The following is a 20,914-nucleotide window of genomic DNA, read 5'->3' as shown; positions in this document are numbered from 1 at the left end:
TCTGCTGTTGGATGTTCTGCCTGTTCCTCATCTCTCACCTGCAGTTCCTGGAAATGAAAATATTAAATAACTGTTCAAAATGGTGGAGTCACCTCACACAGGGGCGATGAGGGCAGCACTGCCTGTTCTGGTGACACGAGCAGCTTCGCTTCTGCTGATGAAGTTCCCATCTCATTTCTGGGCTGTTTCAACGTCCTGGTGAAACTGAAATAAAACCAGTGCGTGGTTTGGGCCGATCTGTGACAAGAGGAAATGGCCTTAAGCTCCAGTTAGATACCAGAAAAAAGGATTTCAGTGTTTGGATGGTCAGGCACTCGAACAGGTTTCCCGGAGAACTTGTGGAGTCACCATCCCTGGAGGTGTCCAAGAGGCGTCCGGACCTGGCGCTGGGTGATGACTGAGCGGCTCAGTGGTGGCAGTGCCAGGACCGGCTGCTCTTAAAGCTCTCTCCCCCCTTTCCCGATTCCACGATCCTCTGCTCCGGGCCCGTCCCGCAGCCCATCCCCGCCGAGCCGTCCCGTGCTCGGGGGCAGCCCCGGCCGGGCGGGCGGCCCCAGCTCCGGGCGGCCCCACAGCGACACCCCCGGGGAGGAGGGGCCGGGGCCGCGCCGGGGCTCGGCGGCGGAAGGGTTAAACCGGGGAAGTCCCGCAGCTCCGGGGCGGCCCCCGGCCCCCCCTTGCCCCTTGCCCGGCCATGCCCGCCCGGCGCCCGCCGCTGCCAACTCGCGCTGCGCTTTCTGCGGGGCCGGGCGGCGGCGGCCGGCCCTGAGCGCTCGGCTCCCGGCGGCTCCCGGCGGCTCCCGGCGGCTCCCGGCGGCTCCCGGCGGCTCCCGGCGGCTCCCGGCACCAGGCCTGGGCCCAGCCCGGCGCTGCCCTCAGCGAGGTGAGGAGCCGGCGGCGGTGAGGGGAGGGTGTGTGAGGGGGGGGGGTCCTGCCCCGGAAAACTCCCGTGCTCAGCGTTCTTTGTCTCCGGGTCAGCGGCGGGAGGGTCGGGGCAGGAGCACCCCGGGGCAGAGGGAGAGGGGCCGCATTCCCCTGCCGGCCTAAAAGGTGGCTTTTGCTTGAGCTTTGTGGGTTTATCCCAATGGATATTGGAATACCCTTCGTCCTCCTCAAAGACCCCCCCGCTTGGCAGCTGCGGGCGGGGGGCGATGCCCAGCGCCTCTCCCTCAGTGTTCCTCAAGGCAGAAAATCCCCTCACGACGCTCTGTGCCCCCCTCGCACACTGATAATAAACGCAGGGTATCCTCTTAGAGCCCTGCACCGGCTGCTTATATAATTCCAGGGTGTTTTAAACAAACTCCCGGGCTCTTCCCTGCCAGGAGAAGGCAGCACGAAGATTCCAGGCTTCTCCCGGCAGTGCTCCGTGGATGCTCCCCAGTCTCCAGCCCTTCCCCACAACACCAACCCCTAGGACCTGGATTTTCAGCTTCAAAAATAATCAAAGTTTTTCGTTACCCCCCACCTCAAAGATACTTTATTTTCCCCACTTCCTGATCCTGCCTCTCGTTTATTTCGGCTTGGTTTGGCATTACTCACAGTATTTCCAGCAGCTAAAATTTTGTTAATTAAAGCAAACTCATGGCTGTTTAGAAACGCTCCAGCCCGTGGTAGATATCCCTGGCAGCAGCAGCCAAAACACCACATTGGTCCTTAAAACCAGGTCAGGACAGATACACATTGCTAATGAGATTTAAATGTACTTAGAGCTGCCAGTGCCCTGGCAGAGCTACTGAGAGGAGGGCAAAGGAAAGCCCAGAGAACTGGGGATCTGCTGCCCACCTCTGTCCCTTCCTTCAGCAACAAACTGTCGCTCCAAAGGGACAATTTTGCTGTGTGGGCTTGTAAGAGCTGCTTTCCACCCCAAGTGCTTGGACTCTGTGTATGGGCACAAACCAAGCTGTGTAGAAACCCCCCCCAAGCCTGAAATAGGATAAAGAAATGGGATGAGAGCCTTTCAGGAGTTGTGGAGGCTGCTGGCAGCTGCACAGGAGTGGCTGAGGGAGCTCTTTCAGCTGCTGTCCTCATGCTGGCTCAGCTCTCACTGTTCCCAGTCCCTCTGTCCCCACCTGCACCCTGACCCACCCAGCCCCTCTTGCTGCTTCACTGACCCTCACCACCTCTTTTTCCTCCTCAGTCCCTTTCCATTCCCTTGAAACACGATTTCCCCCTCCTTACTCTCAGCCAAAGACAACTTTGTCATGTTAAAAATAACAAGGAAAAGAAAAGAAAAAAAAAAGGCAGGTTCTAGCCCTCGAGGTGGTGTTGGTGTGGGGTGGTGTTCCTGGAGGCTGCTGCTGTGAGCTGGGTGCAGGGAAGGGATGAGGTTTTGAGGTGCTGCAGCATTTTTTTCCCCAAAGCCTTGGCCCCAGACAGGCTGGTTCTGCCCCTGGGGACAGTGAGGCTATGGGGAAATCCAGTGGGATTTCTCCTGTTCCCAGTGGGATCTCCACAGCCTGCCAAGGACAGATCATGGCTTTTCCAAGCAGCAAAATACCCACTTTGGTTTTTGGTCCAGGATCATCCTCCTCCTTCCTCCTCAATGTTTTTTCTTCTATAAGGGATCAAGGATCCCAGCCCTGGGAGCAGTGAGAGCCCATCCTCACTCTTTTTTCCTTGCAGCTCCTTTCTGCCCTCAGACAAGCCCAGGGTGCTGCCTGACAGGAGCCAGAGATGACCAAGGAAGAAGATCTACCAGACTGGAACTCATCCAAGGAGTTTTATGAAAAATATGAGCCGAAGGAGATTTTGGGCAGGTAAAGCTTTTATTTTTGGCAAGCGGCTTGTTTTGGTTCCACGTCCTCCAGTGCCGGATAGGAACAGTGTTCCCTGGGAATCTGATACAAACAGGGCCCACAGCAGCATGGGGCTAAAAATAGCATGGAGCAGCACTTTCCATCAGCTCAAAACCTTCTGTCCCACCGAGACAGGGTGACAGAGCGAGACCCGCTCATGCATGAAAATCCCAGGCAGAGCCCAGGTGCCGGTGGCTGGGCAGGCAGGGATGGAACCCCCCTTTTCTCCCTGTTGTCCCTGGCAGGGGGGTGAGCAGCGTGGTCCGGCGGTGCATCCACAAAACCACGAGGCAGGAATACGCCGTGAAGATCATCGACATCACGGCAGGGAACATCTCCCCCAAGGAGGTGCAGGAGCTGCGGGAAGCCACCACCAAGGAGATCGACATCCTCCGCAAGGTCTCGGGCCACCCCAACGTCAGTAAGTCAGGCCCTGAGCATCCAGTCAAGGGGAGCTTCTGCCCAGTTTGTTCCTCAGGGTGTCCCCAGGAAGGGTTTTTGGGGTGAAATCCCTGGGTGATGCAGGGCACCTGTTCAGAGCGTTGTTTGCTCTCCCTCCACACGCACCCCAGCAGTGCCCCCCATGTTGTCTCCCAATCCCAAGTGAAGATCAGCTCCTCATTAACTCGTGGTTTTTGGTCCATTGCCGTGCTCACAGCCCCTGTGCTTTATTCCAGTCCAGCTGAAGGACAGCTATGAATCCAGCACCTTCTTCTTCTTGGTGTTTGACCTGTAAGTACCAGCTGGCTCAGCACTCTGGGCCCACTCCCTCTCTGCAGATTGGTCCCAGCTTTTTATGGCCCAGAAATGGCAAAGTGGGGGGACAACCAGCTCTTAAGGTAGAATCAAGCCTCAACTACTGCAAGCTCATTGCAGCCCTGCTGCCAGCACTGTTTCCCCTCTGTCAGCGGCTCGGTGCTGCTCGGGTTTCCCTATAACCTTTGGTGGGAGCTGTCATGCATCCCTGAGGGTTATTTATATGCTCAGTGGGACCAGGCTGTCTGCAAAGCCACAATTCCTATTGCCAGGGCAGTGCAATGGATGTCAGAGCAGTGGGATGGCACTGGCAGACCCCCATCCCTGCCCCATCTTTGATGGTTGGACTTGCTGATCTTAAAGATCTTTTCCAACCTTAACAATTCTGTGTTTCTATCCAAAACTTGCCCTCTCCAGGCACAGCCTTTTCTCCTCCTGCCTGATACTTTACTGAAATATATAAAGGCATTTTTACCCCTTTTTCTGAAAGTTATTTTGGGCCGTTAAGGGGCACAGACCCCTGGGTGATCCTCCCCAGGAACTCAGAGCTGGTTTGCTGTTTCAGCTCAGCTTCTGCCTCACTCTGTTTCCCCTCCCTCGTGCAGGATGAAGAGAGGGGAGCTCTTTGACTACCTCACTGAGAAAGTCACCTTGAGCGAGAAAGAAACCAGGTAAGGCCAGATGCAGAGGGGTGAAAATCACCTTGCAAGAGCAGAGCGTGTGTTCGAGACACCCTGGGCTGTGTCCCTATGCTCAGGGCTGAGAGCACTGTCCCTGTCCCCATCCCTGGGACTGTGGTGCCAGTGGATATTTGGGATAGGCAATGAGCTGTCCCCCATCCTCAGGAAGATCATGCGAGCGCTGCTGGAAGTGATCCAGTACCTGCACTCCATCAACATTGTCCATCGGGACCTGAAGCCGGAGAACATCCTGCTGGATGATGACATGAACATCAAGCTGACAGATTTTGGCTTCTCCTGCCAGCTGCACGAGAATGAGAAGCTCAAAGGTAGGGGGCTGGCGAGGTGGGGGGATGCTGGGCTGGCCCCTGGTCACCCCACTGTTGCGGTGCCCATGGCGAGTTCTTCCAGCCCCACTCTCTCCCTGTCTTACCTGTGGGTACAAATTGGTGCTGTTTGGCTGCTTTTGCTGTCCTCACAGACAAGTTCTGCCTGCACACAGCCTCCTCTCTCTTTGCCATGAAAAAGCTGCTGCTCTTTAGGAAAACCATCCTAGTCATTCCACTTCTTTTTTTCTCCAGTTGATCCCCATTACCCCATCCACTTACAGCCCAGCATCATTTCCCCCAACTCCTACATGCAAAGAGCCACACATCCAACAACAGACATCCCCTCCCACAAGCATCCATATAATTTTCTTTACTCACTTCTTAGCCACTATAATTCACCAAAGTCACCACTGAGATGCACACAAGTTGCAATTCCTCCCTGTGACACCATCCCTGCAAAGATCCCACCTGGGGGCGGGTGGGGATGGCACCTGCATGGCTCTGCCCTGTGTCCCTGTCCCCACAGAGATCTGTGGCACTCCTGGCTACCTGGCTCCCGAGATCCTGCAGTGCTCCATGGATGATGAGCACCAAGGCTACGGGAAGGAGGTCGATATGTGAGTGAGAAGCTGAGTGTTTGGAAAGAAGGAAATGATGCACCAAAAGCTTGGTGGATGCCCCTCACTGGTGGCTGTGGGGGGCTGTCAGGGTCACCAGGGGGCTCTGGCACAGAGCAGGGGGAGAAGCAGCCTGGGGACAAGCCCATCTCCCCACTTTGCCCCATTGTGGGAGGGAAGGCAACACTTTCTGTTCATAGAAGTCAGCTTGGGCTGAGCTCCGAGACATGGGGCTTTTAAACACACCTTGTGCAGCCCCTGAGAGAGCAGCCAGCTCAGGGCAGCCCACCAGAGCTCTGCAGGGCTTTTGCCACCACCTCTGGTGGCTTCAGGCTCAGGGGTCTGCAGTGGTCAGAGCTGTGACTGACCACTCAAAACACACTGGGGCATTTCATCCCCTTTTCAGTTTGAGCCTGGCACCTGCATGGCCTGACTTATGCCCTAGGGCATCCAGCCTGGCTGCCCTCACCAACCCCACTCCCTTCCCTAAAAAAACTCTTCAAGGGTCAAATGCTCCATCTCAAGGCATCCTCCTACAGCATCCAGGGAGCAACTCCCCATCAGCTCAGCTCAACCCCCCCCTCCAGCAGCGAGCTCAGCCCCCGTCCCCAGGCACATGCAGGGCAGTTCTCTGCTGGTTTTCCAGGGGTACAAAGGCAGCTGTGGCCACCCCTGGGGCGCAGATGCAGCTGGGTGCCCCTGGGCTGGCACAGGGGTGCTGGAGGGTCTGTGTGGGCTGCCCACAGGTGGAGCACCGGGGTGATCATGTACACCCTGCTGGCCGGCTCGCCGCCCTTCTGGCACCGCAAGCAGATGCTGATGCTGCGCATGATCATGAACGGCGATTACCAGTTCGGCTCCCCGGAGTGGGACGACCGCTCTGACACCGTCAAGGACCTGGTAGGTGCTTGGGTTGGGAAAACTTGGGAGTGGAGGGGGTGTTGCAGATCCCTGGGATACCCCAAATTGAGCCGGTGGCCTGTGCAGATCTCGCGGTTCCTGGTGGTGGACCCGCGGCAGCGGTACACGGCGGGCGAGGCGCTGGCACACCCCTTCTTCCAGCAGTACGACGTGGAGGAGGTCCGGCACTTCAGCCCCTTCCGGAAATTCAAGGTGGGGATGAGGCTGGGAGCTGCAGGAACCAGCAGTGGGATGGGTTTTCCAGCTGAGCTGGGAGAAACTGGGAGCTGGGCAAGGCTGATGGGGCTGGGGTTTGGGAGGATGTGGCAGCCTGGGTGCAGGCTCACAGGAAGGATTTAAGGGAGAAGGGAGAAACTGCCTCTCATCTCCAAAAAAACGTTCAAAGAGCTGGAGTGTTTAGCCTGGAGAAGAGAAGGCTCCAGGGAGACCTCAGAGCCCCTTCCAGTGCCTAAAGAGGCTCCAAGAGAGCTGGAGAGGGACTTTGGACAAGGGATGGAGTGACAGGGCAAGGGGGAACAACTTCACAGTGCCAGAGGGCAAGATGGGATATTGGGAAGAAATTCTTGGCTGTGAGGGTGGTGAGGCCCTGGCACAGGGTGCCCAGAGAAGCTGTGTCTGCCCCATCCCTGGAAGTGTCCAAGGCCAGGCTGGATGGGGCTTGGAGCAACCTGGGATAGGGGAAGGCATCCCTGCCCATGGCAGGGAGTGGAGTAAAATGGGCTTTAAGTTCCCTTCTAACCCAAACCATGCTTTGATTCTGTGATTCCCTGGCATGAACCCCCTGCCCTTTGCCAGCCCCACAGGAACTAAACTGTGCCAGGCACTGAGCTCCTGCCTGACCCCCCCACACGGGAGTGGGGCAGTGTGGATGTGCTGGGGGTGCTCCGGCCCCGTTGTGGGAATCCCCCTGAATGCCAGGCTGTTCCCTGTGCCACAGGTGATCTGCCTGACAGTCCTGGCCTCGGTGAGGATCTACTACCAGTACCGGCTGGTGAAGTCAGTGACCAGGGAGCTGGTGGTCAGGGACCCCTACGCCCTCAAGCCCGTCCGCAAGCTCATCGACGCCTGTGCCTTCCGCACCTACCGCCACTGGGTGAAGAAGGGGGAGGCCCAGAACAGAGCTGCCCTCTTCGAGAACACCTGCAAGGCCATCCTGCTCACCCTAGCGGCCGATGAGGGGCTGTTCTGATCACCACTACCCCAGCCCCTGGCTCACAATAGGCGAGTAAAATCTTTGAAAACAAACTGGTGATTTCTGGGGTTTTAAAATTTTCTTTCACTGGGCTCAGGACTGGTGCAAATGCAAACCCAGCAAATGATTTGCTCTTGGGGTATGTCCCACTGGAAGAATGGGTTTGGAGAAGCCACCTTTTAACAGAGCCATAACCAGCTGCAGCTCCCCACGGGGAAGGCTCAGCCCTCCAGTGCCAGTTTTGGGACAGTCAGAGGTGGACATGAGTGCCCTGAGCAGTGTCCTTGCCCACCCTTGTCCTCAGGGCTCCTGATCCCATCAGGTTTGGTGCAGAGCTCGTGCACAGAGAGTTTGTGCTGGTTTTAAGTCCTGGGAGAGGTGGGGCACTGGTTTGTGTCATCTGTCACACACATCATTTTGTCACTGCTCAAAGGCCAATGAAGGTGCTTTGTTTTACTTCTGGGAAGGCTCAACAGGTGCTACAAAGCTGGAACTTCCTAAGGGAATGGGGATTGATTATGAATCCCCCTTCCAGGGATGTGCCCCCATCATCTTCCCCCTGGCAGCCCTACACTGGTGATCGTGGGGGCCTGTGGGTGTCCCTTCACTGGGGCTGAAGATCAGAGCAGCTCTGGCCCAGTCCCACACATGCACCCCTCTGCTTACTTTACATGGACAACAAAAGGAGAGCTGGAATATCTCCCACACCAAAAGGAGACAAACCCCATTTCCTGCCATCCCAATCGCTGCTCCCACCCAGACATCCCAGCACTGAAAAGGTTGAAAGTTATTGTGAATTTTAAAAACAGTCAGGGTTTAATGGAAGTGACAGCTGGGGGTTACTGTCCATCTCCACAGGAGAAAATGCCTCAGGTGTTCACAGTGACCCTCAGAGCTCGGGTTTGGTGTGGCTTTTCCAGGCTGTGACGGGCGGGACGTCGGCAGCGCAGCGGAAGCTGAGGTTGTCAGAGGCTGAGTCTGGTGTGTTCCCCATCCTCACAGGGAAAAAGAGACCCAAAATTAGGGATCTTTCCTAGTTAACACATATCCCCAATACATTACAACCCTCACAACCCTAATGTGTTGCTTACAACCCTAATGTGACCCGGTAGAACAGCCTAGAAACATTTTCCACTTCCCCTGAATAACTTAGAGAAAAGCATTTAATTATAAATATCTGCTGTAAAACACACATGATCTGAGAAGCAAATTAGGAATGGATTTACAGCAGGGGAGTTTTTAGCCATATTTGTAGTGTGCTCTGCCAACGGCTTCTCAAAAAAGTTGTGTAGGAACAAACAAACATCTTTTAAAATAAAACCAACCCAGAGGAAATCCTTGTGCAGCGACATCTGGGCTTTGGCCAGACCTACCTGGTGGTGACACGAGCTCTGTGGTTTGCAGAGCCATCTGCAGTGTCAATCCACGAGGCCCCTCTCAGCACCTGCATGTTCTGAGCCCTGGATGCCCGTCCCGGAGCTGGGAATTCCGACGCCGTCCATTCCCAGGTGTTTCCCAGCAGGTCATAGAGCCCTGAGATGGTTTTGTGTCAGAATTAGGAGAGCAGGTTTGCAAAGGCTGCCAATTTGGTGCATGGGAGGGGCCACAGCATTCAAAGCATCGTTCAAGAGCGTGGTTTAATGGTGAGGCTGAGGAAATTCCTCACTGTGTTTCAAACTTCAGTGTATCTCATCATTTTGCATGTGCATGAGGGCATAGCAGCCAAACAAAGTCCCTGGGATTTTTGTTACATCCCACTGAGTTGCAAAATAGCTGAGTTTTAATTAAAAGGAGGTGGTTTGGTGCCTGAAGTGCAGCAGCTGCACCTCAGTCAACGCCAGCACCAACCATCAATGCTTCTCCTGGGCTCACTCTACCCAAATGCTGACACAATCCCACACATCTGAAACTCTGCCCCAGCTCCAGGATTTGATAATTAACGTTAATTTAGGAAGCAGATGCCATCCCCAAAGCAGGAGGAGGGTGCTTCTGTACCGTAGCTGTTCTGGGCAGGGAAGGCTGACACCGGGGAGACGCCGTGGTAGCCGTCCTCAGCCGTGTCGCCCCGAGGGAAGTCACCCTGGGGGAACAGAGATCACTCACAGCAAAGAACCACCCCAGAAACAACACCCAGTCCTGCTCCTCAAAGGGCTGTGCTGCACTAAAATCAGGTAAATAACTCTCTGGTGTAAATTGATGCTGGTCAAGAGAGATCAACTAGCTGAAGTTGTCCCAAGTTCCCTTTTCAAACAAATTTATGCATGAATTTTTAGAAGCAGTAAAATCCTGCTTTCCCAGGGAAGATGGGCTGAGCCTGCTCCCTCTGAAGGTATTTTTACAAGCCACCAGGAGCTCAGTTTCAGTACCCCCAGTGTTTCCCAGGGCACCCTCACTCAGTGGCTGAGTGAAACCCGACCCTGAGGAGAGCCCAGCGTGGATGGGATGATTTTTAGGATCTTACCTGCCACAGGTTTGTACGGTTTGGCTGGAACTTGTTTCCCCAGGGATACATCCTTTCTGCCAGGGAGGAAAAGACACCTGTCAGCTCTGGGTCACTCCAATCTGTAACCAGACTTTTATGATTGTCCTTTTCTGCTCAGCTTGAGATTTATTTTATTATAATTATATATTTTATTATCATTATTTATTTTATTATAATTAGTTTTATTAATTATTAATATTATTACACTCTCAGGCCAAAAGAGGTGGTTCAAACCCCTCTAAATTAACCCCTGAAAACCTGGATGGAAGTTTGGATCTGGTGGAACTAACACCACTCCATGCCTGCTTTGGGAAAAACTCAGGGCTTGTGGTACATACGCTCCAGTCCTCCCCTGGCAGCAAATTCCCACTCCTCCTCCGATGGGAGCCTCTTCCCTTTCCAGGCACAGAAGGCCTGAGCATCGTTCCAGCTCACGTGCAGCACTGGGTAATCCAGCCTGTCCTTTATGCTGGAGCCAGGGCCTGAGGGCTGGGAGGGATTTAAGCAGATTTGAATTAATTTCATAAAATTTTCCTTACAAAGGGAATAAGGGGTAAAAGAGATGAGGGGATGGAAGATGTTTTTTCACCCATTTCTGGTCAATAAGATTCAGCACACACCACACACATGAGCTCCCAGCATGGGGAGGAGTCGCCACACCAGGATTTTACCACATCAGGATTTACTCACCTGTCTCCAAAAAGCCTTCTCGATGGGCAGCCACCATGGGGCTGACTGGGGAAAGAAATGACAGCAGATTAAAGGTGAGCTGGTGACACCTGGACTGGTGACACCGTCCCACAGCAGGGTGTGTTAGTCTGGGAAATGCTGCAGCTTGAGCTGGGTTATCACAGACATTTGGATGGTGCTTTCCCACAGAGCAGAGGCATCTGCTTTGAAAAGTGAAAATAGATCAAGAGGCTCATGCTGTTCAGTTTTTCTATTTTAAAGTTGGATTACTGAAGTACTTTGAAAGACATTTTACTTCCTCCCAGCTCCTTGGAGTCCAGACTGACAAACCAGGGGCTGACAGTGCTCACAGAGGAGCACATGAATCAACCCCAGCTCAATCCTGCTGAGGTTCAAAAGCAAAACAACCCCAGACTAGAGAAAAACCTCTGAGAACAGCCAGGCTCTGCACAGAGGCAGCTGCTCCTCAGTGGAAAAGCAATACCAAACTCATCACAGGATTCCGATTTACCTCCAGTTTTTGGGTGACTTTTTTTTTCAGCTCTTCAGATACGAAATCCTCAAAGACAAAGCTCCAGCCAAATGCTTCTGCTTCTGTTTTGTATTTCTTTTCTCTAACAAACTCCCTGGTATAAATACAACATGCTCTGGGTAAGAGTTCTTCAAGCTCTGCCCCACAAATCTGCACGTGCAACGAGTTCAGAGCAAGGCAAAAGGCACAAAACTTACACACCCCCCAGCTCCAGATGGTTTGATTTAGATTTAACAGATAAAACAGTCCAGTGTGCATCTTTGCAAAGATTTGATATTTTTATGTTACCTGTGCATCTAAACTCAGCCTGTACTCAGGTCTTCCATAATTGCAGAGATTAAAAAAACCGCTTTAAAAGTCAATAAAACCTGTGGCTGCTGTTGGTGGAAGAGAAGAGAGGAAGAAAAGTGGAAGAACAGAGGGGAAAAAATAGGGAGACGAGAGGGAAAGGAGGAGGAGAAGAAAAAGAGAGGAAGAAGAGAGGAGGAGGAGGGGAAGAGGAGGAGAAAAAGAAAAAGGAGAAGGAGGAGGAGATGAAAAAGAGAAGAAGAAAAAAGGAAATAAAATGAAGGATGCTTGCAAGCTACACTGCTAAGATGGCTCAGCTTGTACCTGCAGGGATGATTTACTACTGACAGACACGCTTTTTTCTCTAATAAGCACCCAAGCATTGGCTTTCAGACCCCAGGAACACCTGGCACCCACACCTACCCCGGCCGCCTCCCCACAGGCACCCGAGGCACCGCGGGCTCACCTGAAATCCCTGTTGGTGACCGGGTGTTTGTCGAGAGCAAAGGGCTTCACGGTCACCTCCCTGACGGGCCCCTCCTCGCTCCTCCTCTCCAGGGAGCTGGATCCCATCTGGAACGTCCCTCCGGGCAGCTGCACCATGCTCCCATCCTCTCCGAGCGCTAAAAAGGGAGAGATTCAGTACAAGTTTCATTTTTACACGAATGAGGCGCAGCTACTGCCGGGATGTCCCTGCGTGTGCTGGAGGGGGTGACAGCGACTGGTCAAAGCATCTAAAGTCCCATTTTCGGGAAGGGAGGGGGTCCCCTGGGAAGGGATGATCAGGATGCTCCGTGCAGGGGGATACCGCGGGGATTTTGGGGGCTCTCACCGCGCCGAGCCCCCAGCACCCCGCAGCACAGCAGGAGCAGCCCCGCCGCCGTCCCCATCCCGGAGCCGCGGAGGAACCGCGGGGCCCGACCCGGAGGTGCCGCGGGATCGGGAAGCGCTTCCGGGACACCCGCGCTGTAGGGAAAGCGGATTTCTGTCACACCCCGGCTGCACACGGGGGTGAAAAGCGCCTGGCACCAACCCTTCCCCACAAGGGGGGCTTTTTTTGGTGTTTGTGGGGGTTTTTTTTAAGGTTTCGTTTATGGTCATTCCGCAGTCGCGTGTGACAGAGGAAGGAGACTCCTTTTAACACAAAGCACCGCTGGGATTAGGAAAAGCATTCCAGCTGGCAGGAGCCTGTTCCCCTCCCACGAACCCACTGAAAGCTGGGTCTAGACCTGCTCCGGCACGCGTTGTCCATAAATACTTTAATGCAGAAGCACCAGTGTTAAAAATCCACCTTAAAATCCTCAAGACAAGGGTGACAATCTTGAACGGGTCCTTCAACCCACTTCAAACCATTCTGCAGTCAGTACAAAACGATTAAATTACTGCCTTAATCCACCTTTAAAAAATTTATTTACTGAACAGATTCCAGGCCTGATGCCAGCCTGTTCCCACAGCAGACTTTTGAGCAGTGGTTTCACCAAATTCCCAAGAGCAGGACTCAGGAATGCAGCCCCCCACTGCAGAATGTTCAGGAGGGGGTGAAAGTTAAAGAACAGACACCCAAAGCACAGAACAGAACAGTTTATTGGGTAAAAATGGAAAGCAACTGCAGCCACACAGTTCAGTGAAATAAAAATAAGTAACTCCTTTTTAGAGCCAAATCTTTGATTGAGTTGCTAAGATTTTGAGTGGCCGTGTTACCAAAGGGGCTGCCCCTCATGGCAGAGCGACTTCTGGTGCTGGGACATCCACCACAGCCAAGGTCAGGGCCCTGGGGTGGATTCCTTGGAGAAATTCCACAGGGCACTGCTGGAGCTGCCTCTGGCCCAAGAGCAGCTCCAGCTCAGCCTTTCAGAGAGGACATCCCAGCTCGCATGATTTCATCCACCAAGAGAATGTTGCTGGCAATCACCGTGCTAGAAACAGGAAAGAAATATTGTTACAATTGCCAAACTCAGCCTCATTTTCGTGTTTCAAGATACCTTCTTGTACATGGGATCCCCAGTTTTACATCACTTAAACACACACAGAGTAATGTTTGAAGTGAAATGCTCTCAGCCTTACCATGAATGAAGCAGCTGCTTTTTGACATTGTAATTATCCCAGATTCCAGCTGCTGCAGCCACCATTGGCTCCCCTGCAACACAAGTGAATTAGCCTTTAAATAACCAGCTCACACAGAGACTTTCTGCTGGCTGACATCAGCCACCATATCCAACAGTGTTACCATGTGCTTTATCCTCTAAAAACCCCAAACCACAATGCACTGAGCTCCAACAGCCTGACCGCCAAGGCTTCTGGGCAGCTTTTTGTGAATAAAGGTAAAACTTTCTGCATTCAGAGCACTTTGTTCTTCACAGAGCTGAGCCAGGTTCTTCCTGGAGCATCACCCTGTGGCTGAGGGAGTCCTTACCAGTGTTGAGATCAACCCCAGTGAGCTGCCCCGACTCCACGTGTTCAGCCTGGACCTTCACCAGCGTCTCCTGGGGATCATATCCCGAGTTCTGAGCAAGCACCTGGCACAGAACAGAGAGATTGGCTTCATTTTGCTAATTACAGAGCCCTCCAGCAGAAAAAGCAGTGAGTCTGTGTGTGCTTTAAAGCCACTTCATCACCCAGGAACTCCTTATACCTTAGGAATGATGAGCAGAGCATCAGCAAAAGCCTGAACGCCGAGCTGGGCTCTTCCTTTCACGCTGGGTTTGTGTTTCACAAGAGCATTGGCTACTGCCACCTCCAGTGCCCCTGCTCCTGGCACCACACATCCTGCAAGGGACAAGCACCTATTTCAGTTCAAACAGCTCATTTTTAGTGCAGTTTGATCTCTTCCCTCCACATCTTACACTTGAACGGGTGAGTACTCACACAGGTATCAACCACTTGCAAACACAGGGTGGCAGAACTATAAAATCACATTTAGCTTGGGCTTGCATTGGAGCAGGAACCAAGGAAGCTGATAGGTAATTCCCTAATTTTGGGATGATTTCTACAGGTCCTTAACATGATTAACAGGGAGGGGACTCACCATCCTCGATGGCATTTTTCACAGCCCGCAGCCCATCCCTCACTGCATCCTTGATCTGGGTGAGCGTGTGCTTGTTGGGGCCCCTGATGAGCAGGGTCACGGAGCGGGGGTTCTCACACTTCTCAATGAAGGTGTATTTCTCCTCTCCCTGTGGAAAACAGGGTTATGTTCACCTGTCAGCCACTTGCCTCAGCAATGTGTACACAAATTAATAAACTGGATGCTTTCAGGCTCGGTTTTGCACTGACAGCACTTAGGAAAAGCAGCAGAACTTTATTTGCATGAGGTTTTAATTCAATACTCTTTTAAATTCATTCTCTCCAAACACTTGGTCACTCACCAGGGTGTACTCATAGACAAGCCCTGCGTGTCCCAGGCAGTCAGGAGTGAGATCCTCCACAGAATTCATGGCAGTGCCACCACAGGCCAGGGTCAATCTGACAGAGAACAGGTACAAGCTCAGTTTTATGTTCAATAAAACCCAAAGTCACTGACAGTAAGTGCAGTATTTCCAGGCTTGGAACATCCCAGGCTTGGAACAGTTTGGTTTTGTTCATGGAAGAGCTCTTTAAAAAAATAAACTCGTAGGATTAAGTCTCCTCTGTAGGTGTCTGCATTGAAAGCATCCTGAGAGCTCAAAATGCCCTGAGCTACACCAGGAAGAGCTGGCCAGACTGAAGTGGAATTCTTAGTCCAAGCCCTCAAAGGTGGATTTAAGCCAGGCTTGACTCACTGTCTCAGTTATTGTACCCTCTCCTCTCCCCAAAACTGACCTTTCCATGTTCCTCCTTTTAGCTCTCCTCAAAGCTACTATTCCTTCTTTGGCAAGTGCATCCAAGGAAAATGGGTCAATTCCCTGGAAACAAAGAAAGTGACCATCAGCATAAGGACAAAGCTAAAAACACCTTCTCTCAGTGTGACACTAATAAGTTCTTCCTCGAGGCTTAAAGATGATATCAAGTAGGAACTGTACACTACATTCAGAAATACCAGCCTAAATTTAGCTAATTCTGTCTTGATAACTGTACCAGGTAAGTCACACAGCACTTGGTTTGCCAAGGAAATTAATTTCCAAATTAAATTTTAGTTATTCTCTTCATCTCACCTTCTGGTTGATCACAACAAATCCTTTGTCTGAGTCACCACAGACTTTTCTTTTCAACTCTATGATTTTGTTGACTCTGTCTTCAATGAACTTTCTTTCTGCTTTTACCAACTTCTCCCTCTCTTCAGCACTTTTGTAGAAGAATCCAGAGCTCACCTCTCTGAAGGGGGAAAAAACCCACAAAAAAGCAGTGAGAAAACTTCCTCTCTGCTGTAGAAATAAACTTAAGGAATGAGCCTTTCAGCAACATTCTAAAGAAACCAACCCAAAACAAACCAGTCCCCCCAACCCACACTGCTGTTGCTGCTCTCTAGTTCAGAGCTTTTCCACTTCAGAAAATAAGGCAGACACTTGAAACTGAGAGGACTCTGAAGTGTATTTATATGTTTGTTGGAGAATATAAAGTTATGCCCAAGAAAACAGGGATTGTCAGCCTTTCTGTGATCACACAACAAAATAAAAACCACTGTGAAGCTCTGCCCCTCAGAGCCATTTTTTCACCCACTGCCTTTCCCAAGAGGGCTGCAGAAGGAGCAGCACCTTTCACCTTCACAGACCTTTTGGTTGGTGTTTAAGCACAACTCAAATAAAAGTCCTTAGGACACGAGCATTTGCTGTGTACTCACGTTTTCTCATACTCCAGAGACACATTGCAGGTAAGAACAAAAGCATCTTCCACTCTTTTCTTCATGTCAGGGTGGCGAGCTCCATGATCCAGAACCAGCCCCCTGATCAGCCTGTGAGATTAAAACCATTTTTGTGCCAATGAGTGCATGTAAATATATAATTTCATGGAGTGCAGGCTGGTCAGAGAATGGACCTGGTCCAACCCAAACTGCCTGTGCTGGCAGTGAACAAGGATTATGTATTCCCCTTCCAAGGGCATGCCCATTCCCATAAGAAAAGCACACCAGGCACAGTGGAAAAAAAGGAATTTGCTCTGGCATGGTGTCTGACTGCATCTTATGTATTCCCCTTCCAAGGGCATGCCCATTCCCATAAGAAAAGCACACCAGGCACAGTGGAAAAAAAGGAATTTGCTCTGGCATGGTGTCTGACTGCATCAGCTACTGAGGAAAGCTAGTGCAGAATTCATCCATGCACTGAGGGAAATGGAAAGCCTATGGAATATCCAATGCACACTCCAGTTTCCATTTAGTAAATGCTGCTTTGTATTTAACAGATGCCAACCTAAAGCATCATCAAGCCCCAGACACTAAGAAAAAAGAGTGTTTCTCCAACATTGTTAGGCCAGTGTTGCTCTTTGCTATTCAATAATTTCATCAAGGAATCAAGTTCAGTGACTGAGCAACTTCTGCCAAGATATTTATGGCTGAAATCTGTATTTCTGCCTTTCTTTTCAGCAACTCCTCCAGTGGCAGCTTTAGGATACCCTAAAGAGAAACCACAACTCCCCAGGCTACTCAAACCTCAGCTCAAGGATCCTCCTGACTTACGTTGTGTCTGTTTCTGATTTGTGCTTCATCTCCATGATTTCCACCATGTACAGGTCAATGGGCTCACCTGGTTTCCTGACTGTCAGAACAGAATCTACCACAGCCTGCAACACAGGGGAGGGGAAATGCCCCAGAATGACCATTAGTCTTCCAAAGTGCAAGTTCACATCTTTCACACTTCAAATCAACATCCCAGCACTTTAAAAGCTGGATCTCTTCACACAAAGAGGCAGAGGTGACAGGGACACTCACCTCTGTCAGGATGTCAGCAAGCTCAGCATGGACTTTAGTCCGGAGGGATGTCCTGGCAACATCTATGAGGGTCTCCCTGTCCATCTCCTTGGACACTTTGACCTGCTCCAAAACCTCAAGTGCTTTTTCCTTGGCAATCTCAAACCCTTCTGCAACTATTCTAGGGTGCAAACCCTAAGGCAAGGAAAGAGAAATTATTGCACAGTGGGAGACAAAATAGTCCTTTTTCCACACCCATGGCTGCAACATCCCACGTAATGGCAAAGCACAGGGAATATGCTACACAGGCAAGGTGTTCTGTCCTTCTGAATACATATAAAAGGAATGCAAATCCTTCCAATGCAGAGGAAAAGTACAGGTTAATTTAGCACAGAACTGAAACCAAGGGAACTACAAAGCACACTTGGGTGTTCGCTGTGCAGTATCAATGTCCACCTGCCCTCAGGGAGCAGCTCCTTTTTCACACACAAGAAGTGTTTTGACTCACACAAAACAAAGTAACAGCAGCTATCACACAAAACCTTGAAAGCTACAGTAGCCACAATAAGTGGGGTTGATTTTGAACAGTTTTAAGTCCTCTCCTCCAGCTTTTCCCCCTTTTTACATCTTCTCATTTTAAGCAGAACAATATATTTATGTTTCACTCCTATTAAACATTAAACAAACAAACAAAAGCTGAAGGCTCTCAGTGAAGCTTTTAACTTGCACACCTACAAAAGAACACTGCATACACACCTCAGAAATATAAAGATCTGCCTGCTTTAGGAGCTCTCCAATGATGAGGACATTTGAGGTGGTGCCATCTCCAGTGATGTCATCCTGTGCTGTTGCTACTTTTGCTATCAAGGAGGCCGTGGGGTGTTGGATTTGCTAGACAAAAAATAAGAAGCTGAGCAGTTAAGTTTCACTGCAGTGGTACAGCAAACAAAAATCCTAGATCAGCTAAGAAAGAACTGGAGGTGATGTTTTAATGGTTTATGGCAATTCAACAGGTTTGAACAAAAACCAACAATCACTCTGACAGTAAAGTGACTGAATTAATCCATGTAACAGTTTTCCCCTCAGATTATGCATCTATACACAAAAATATTGAGTGCTCAAAATCAAACTAGTCTTTAGCTCACTGTGAGCTTCACAGAGAATGGATGCACCATCACAACCAGGCTGGCACTAAATCCACTGTGTCTGGAGTGAATTTATTTATCTCTGCATGATCAGTGCTGTACATACCCTAACTGGTTTGCTACTCCTTTGGCTGGTTATTTTACTCATTTTATGGTGCCATTTATATTTCTTACCATTATTTTCTTTACAGTATTGCCTTAAGCTGCGCTTACTTCTTTATCCTCCTCCCAAGGAACATTTTGCTTTCAATGGATAAGGGTGGGGCAGTGGGGGGACGCGATCCTCCCTCACCCAAAGGCGCTCGTCCCTCCCTAAATCCCCCCTGCGAGGATCAGCCCCAGCTCACCATTTCCTGCAGCAGCACGTTGCCATCTTTGGTCAGCTTGATGTCTCCGGACCCCGACACGAGCCTGCGGGCGGCACCGGGCGGGTGAGCAGCGCCCCGGCCCAACACACGTGGGGGGCCGCAGGCCCGCCCCGCTCCTTCCCCATTCATCCATCCATCCATCCATCCAGCCCCGGCCCCAAAACACGTGCGCGGCCGCGGGCCCGCACCCCTCCCTCCCCATCCCTCCATCCCTCACCCACTCACCCCTCACGCCTCCGCCTTTGTTCCCTCCGCATGTCCCGGCACCCCCCGCCTCCCCTCAGGCCGTGCTCCCCCCCCCAACCCCACCCGCGGCGAGAGGCGCGGGGGTTCCCTCACATCTTCATGGTGCCTTTAGGCCCCAGGTTGGTCCTTAGCACGTCCTGCAGCCCGCGGGCCGCGCTGATGTTGACGGCCAGCGCGGCCTGGGCACGGGCCACCTCGGCCTTGGGGTTGAGCGCCTTGACCGCCATGACTGCGCTCCGCTCTGGGCCGCGCCGGGCGGGGGCACTGCGGCCCCGCCTCCGGCCCGCCCCTTCTAGAACGCTCCGGGCCCGCCCATTGGCCCTCCGGCGCGGCGCCTCATTTCTATTGGCTACTGTGCCTGTCGCTCAACCGGCGTGCTCCAGCCGCTGAGGCGCCTTGTCTTCTCATTGGCTCACCGGCGCGCCAGCCGCGCTCCCATTGGCTGCAGCGCCTGTCCCTCCGCCTAGTCCCGCCCCCGCCCCGCCGCTGAGGCGTGGGCGCGGCGCCCCTCCCAGAGCGGGCCGTGAGGGGAGCGCGGGGCGGGTGCGGAGGTCCGTGAACGGGCAGGGATGGTCGGTGCTTAACCCGCTCTCTCATGGCACGGATACTCCCAGCAGCTTCGCGGAACCGCGAGAATAATAATTAAACCCGCTGATTTCACATAAGACCGATAGAATTAATAGTTAAGTGGACTGGATTAATAATCAATGGTTCTTGGTTAAATTCGGGGTTGAGGTTAATCAAAACTCGTCTTCTTATAACATACAAGCTGATGTGTGGACATTGGGGCCTCCATAGCCCCCAGTGCACACCCTCTGCCTGGGGCTTTCCTGGACTAAATCCCTCCCAGGGGTTCTAAGGATGGGGATGATCCCTCCCAAGGCTGCACACAGGTTTCCCTGTGGAATAAAACCAGAAATATTGTCAAAGCAAGCTTGATGAAACGTGTGGCCTGTCAGGGCTCACTCCTGGAGACACTGGAATATTTGTGTCTTTGGACTCTTGAGACAGAGGACAAGTGAGTTTCCCTGGAGAGGAGCTTGAGAAGAAGCTCCTGCCGTGGTCCCTCACATCCCTGTGGGCACTGATTGCACCAGGTTTGAATCCCAAATTAATCCATCTGGGCTTGTACCCTCAAACACCCATTGGAGCACATGGCAACACTGGTGTGACACAACCCTCTTCTTTCGAGTATTGCATGAGGAAGGGGCCCAGCCCCACAATAATCCCCAGGCAGTTCCCAGTGTTCTGCAGCCCAGCTGCTCCAGAGGGTGCTGACCACAGGGACAACTGGCCCTGAGGCCAGGATTTTGTCAGTATTTGGTACAGGGAAGGCAGAGACCCTTCCAGGGAAGACAAAGACCCTTCCCCAGCACTCACTCACCAGGCGTGAAGATGCCCAGAGAAGCCAAAAGTGTCCAAGTTCAGGTTGGGCAGGACTTGGAGCAACCTGGGATAGTGGAAGGTGCCCCCCATGGCATGGGGCTGAAACAAGATGATCTTTAAGTTCCTTTCCAACCCAAACCTGTGAATTTTTGGAAATCTCTCCCTCTTCATCCCACTTTTTGTAGCAGGGAGCTCTGGATGCAGCCCTGGATTGCTTCAGCAATGCAATGAGCTGGACACGTTTCCACACCACCTCCAGGAGTAAAGTCTGAGCCTGCTGTTGGGTCCAGTTTTGCTGCACAGGAGTTTTGGGGGAGCTTGCTGGGAAAAGTCAGTGTCAGGTGTCAGGGCAGCCTGGCTGGGTTTGGCTGCAGGCTGTGGCACCTGCTTTGGGTGAGGATCTCAGGTTTCTGGGCAAAATGCCACGCTGCGCATGAGAAGAGGACTCCCTGTCCCTGGAAGGGACAGCTGCTGCTATCCTTGGGATTCTGGTTTTTAAACTTTTAGATGGAGTTGGGGTTTGGCCATAACAACCCAAGTTTGGAGCCCTTTTGTTTAGCTGAGCAGTGTCTTGTGAAGTATTTTGATGCTGACTCCAGTGGAGTGGCTGGGCTTTCTCATCTGTTATTGCAGTCATTAGGAATAAACATTAAACATTGCAAAATGCAG

At 52.0% G+C, this 20,914-nt stretch overlaps 3 protein-coding genes and 2 non-coding genes across 6 annotated transcripts; 1 reads left to right on the top strand and 4 right to left on the bottom strand.

Annotated features, from left to right (window-relative positions):
- The first annotated feature begins 586 nt into the window (after window positions 1–586).
- PHKG1 (phosphorylase kinase catalytic subunit gamma 1) lies at window positions 587–7,343 on the top strand. The gene is made up of 10 exons (XM_069033030.1): window positions 587–883; window positions 2,623–2,756; window positions 3,041–3,216; window positions 3,473–3,527; window positions 4,157–4,222; window positions 4,397–4,560; window positions 5,087–5,177; window positions 5,924–6,077; window positions 6,165–6,290; window positions 7,036–7,343. The coding sequence occupies exons 2-10, from the start codon at window positions 2,674–2,676 to the stop codon at window positions 7,285–7,287; spliced, it is 1,167 nt and encodes a 388-aa protein (XP_068889131.1). The 5' UTR covers window positions 587–883; window positions 2,623–2,673; the 3' UTR covers window positions 7,288–7,343.
- Window positions 7,344–7,423: 80 nt separating this feature from the next.
- On the bottom strand, window positions 7,424–12,760 carry SUMF2 (sulfatase modifying factor 2). Of its 2 annotated transcripts, none has more exons than XM_069033031.1 (9): window positions 12,115–12,760; window positions 11,749–11,905; window positions 10,974–11,088; window positions 10,463–10,507; window positions 10,111–10,261; window positions 9,752–9,807; window positions 9,286–9,370; window positions 8,664–8,823; window positions 7,424–8,285 (listed from the first exon to the last, which is right to left on the bottom strand). In XM_069033031.1, exons 1-9 carry the CDS (start codon window positions 12,170–12,172, stop codon window positions 8,180–8,182), a joined length of 933 nt encoding a protein of 310 aa, XP_068889132.1. In that variant the 5' UTR covers window positions 12,173–12,760; the 3' UTR covers window positions 7,424–8,179. The 2 variants fall into 2 exon arrangements, 1 of the variants encoding a protein (XP_068889132.1); XR_011155855.1 differs by having other exon boundaries at window positions 8,197–8,285; window positions 9,752–9,803.
- An 88-nt stretch (window positions 12,761–12,848) lies between these two features.
- On the bottom strand, window positions 12,849–19,113 carry CCT6A (chaperonin containing TCP1 subunit 6A). Its single transcript, XM_069033029.1, has 14 exons — window positions 18,953–19,113; window positions 18,593–18,656; window positions 17,857–17,991; window positions 17,122–17,295; window positions 16,870–16,973; window positions 16,039–16,149; window positions 15,413–15,572; window positions 15,081–15,163; window positions 14,648–14,744; window positions 14,308–14,455; window positions 13,915–14,048; window positions 13,696–13,798; window positions 13,347–13,419; window positions 12,849–13,198 (listed from the first exon to the last, which is right to left on the bottom strand). Exons 1-14 carry the CDS (start codon window positions 19,084–19,086, stop codon window positions 13,126–13,128), a joined length of 1,593 nt encoding a protein of 530 aa, XP_068889130.1. The 5' UTR covers window positions 19,087–19,113; the 3' UTR covers window positions 12,849–13,125.
- Window positions 16,376–16,514, bottom strand: LOC138120794 (small nucleolar RNA SNORA15). Its single transcript, XR_011155966.1, has one exon. It is a non-coding gene; the product is annotated as a small nucleolar RNA SNORA15 (small nucleolar RNA).
- On the bottom strand, window positions 17,412–17,543 carry LOC138120795 (small nucleolar RNA SNORA22). The gene has a single exon (XR_011155967.1). It is a non-coding gene; the product is annotated as a small nucleolar RNA SNORA22 (small nucleolar RNA).
- Window positions 19,114–20,914: the final 1,801 nt, after the last annotated feature.

Source organism: Aphelocoma coerulescens, chromosome 19, assembly GCF_041296385.1.
Source record: "Aphelocoma coerulescens isolate FSJ_1873_10779 chromosome 19, UR_Acoe_1.0, whole genome shotgun sequence".
NCBI classification, from domain to species: Eukaryota; Metazoa; Chordata; class Aves; order Passeriformes; family Corvidae; genus Aphelocoma; species Aphelocoma coerulescens.
Note: the sequence above shows the minus strand (reverse complement) of the source record. Positions and strands in the feature narration are given on the sequence as shown.

Coding starts and splice junctions, on each gene's coding strand:
- PHKG1 (XM_069033030.1), top strand. CDS start 2,674: ATGACCAAGGAAGAAGATCTACCAGACTGGAACTCATCCAAGGAGTTT. Junction 2,757..3,040: donor CCGAAGGAGATTTTGGGCAG/GTAAAGCTTTTA, acceptor TGTCCCTGGCAG/GGGGGTGAGCAGCGTGGTCC. Junction 5,178..5,923: donor TACGGGAAGGAGGTCGATAT/GTGAGTGAGAAG, acceptor GGCTGCCCACAG/GTGGAGCACCGGGGTGATCA.
- SUMF2 (XM_069033031.1), bottom strand. CDS start 12,172: ATGGGGACGGCGGCGGGGCTGCTCCTGCTGTGCTGCGGGGTGCTGGGG. Junction 11,089..11,748: donor GTCACCAACAGGGATTTCAG/GTGAGCCCGCGG, acceptor TATTTATACCAG/GGAGTTTGTTAGAGAAAAGA. Junction 10,508..10,973: donor AAGTCACCCAAAAACTGGAG/GTAAATCGGAAT, acceptor TTCTTTCCCCAG/TCAGCCCCATGGTGGCTGCC.
- CCT6A (XM_069033029.1), bottom strand. CDS start 19,086: ATGGCGGTCAAGGCGCTCAACCCCAAGGCCGAGGTGGCCCGTGCCCAG. Junction 14,456..14,647: donor TTGTCTATGAGTACACCCTG/GTGAGTGACCAA, acceptor TGTTTTCCACAG/GGAGAGGAGAAATACACCTT. Junction 14,049..14,307: donor GAAAAATGCCATCGAGGATG/GTGAGTCCCCTC, acceptor TGTCCCTTGCAG/GATGTGTGGTGCCAGGAGCA.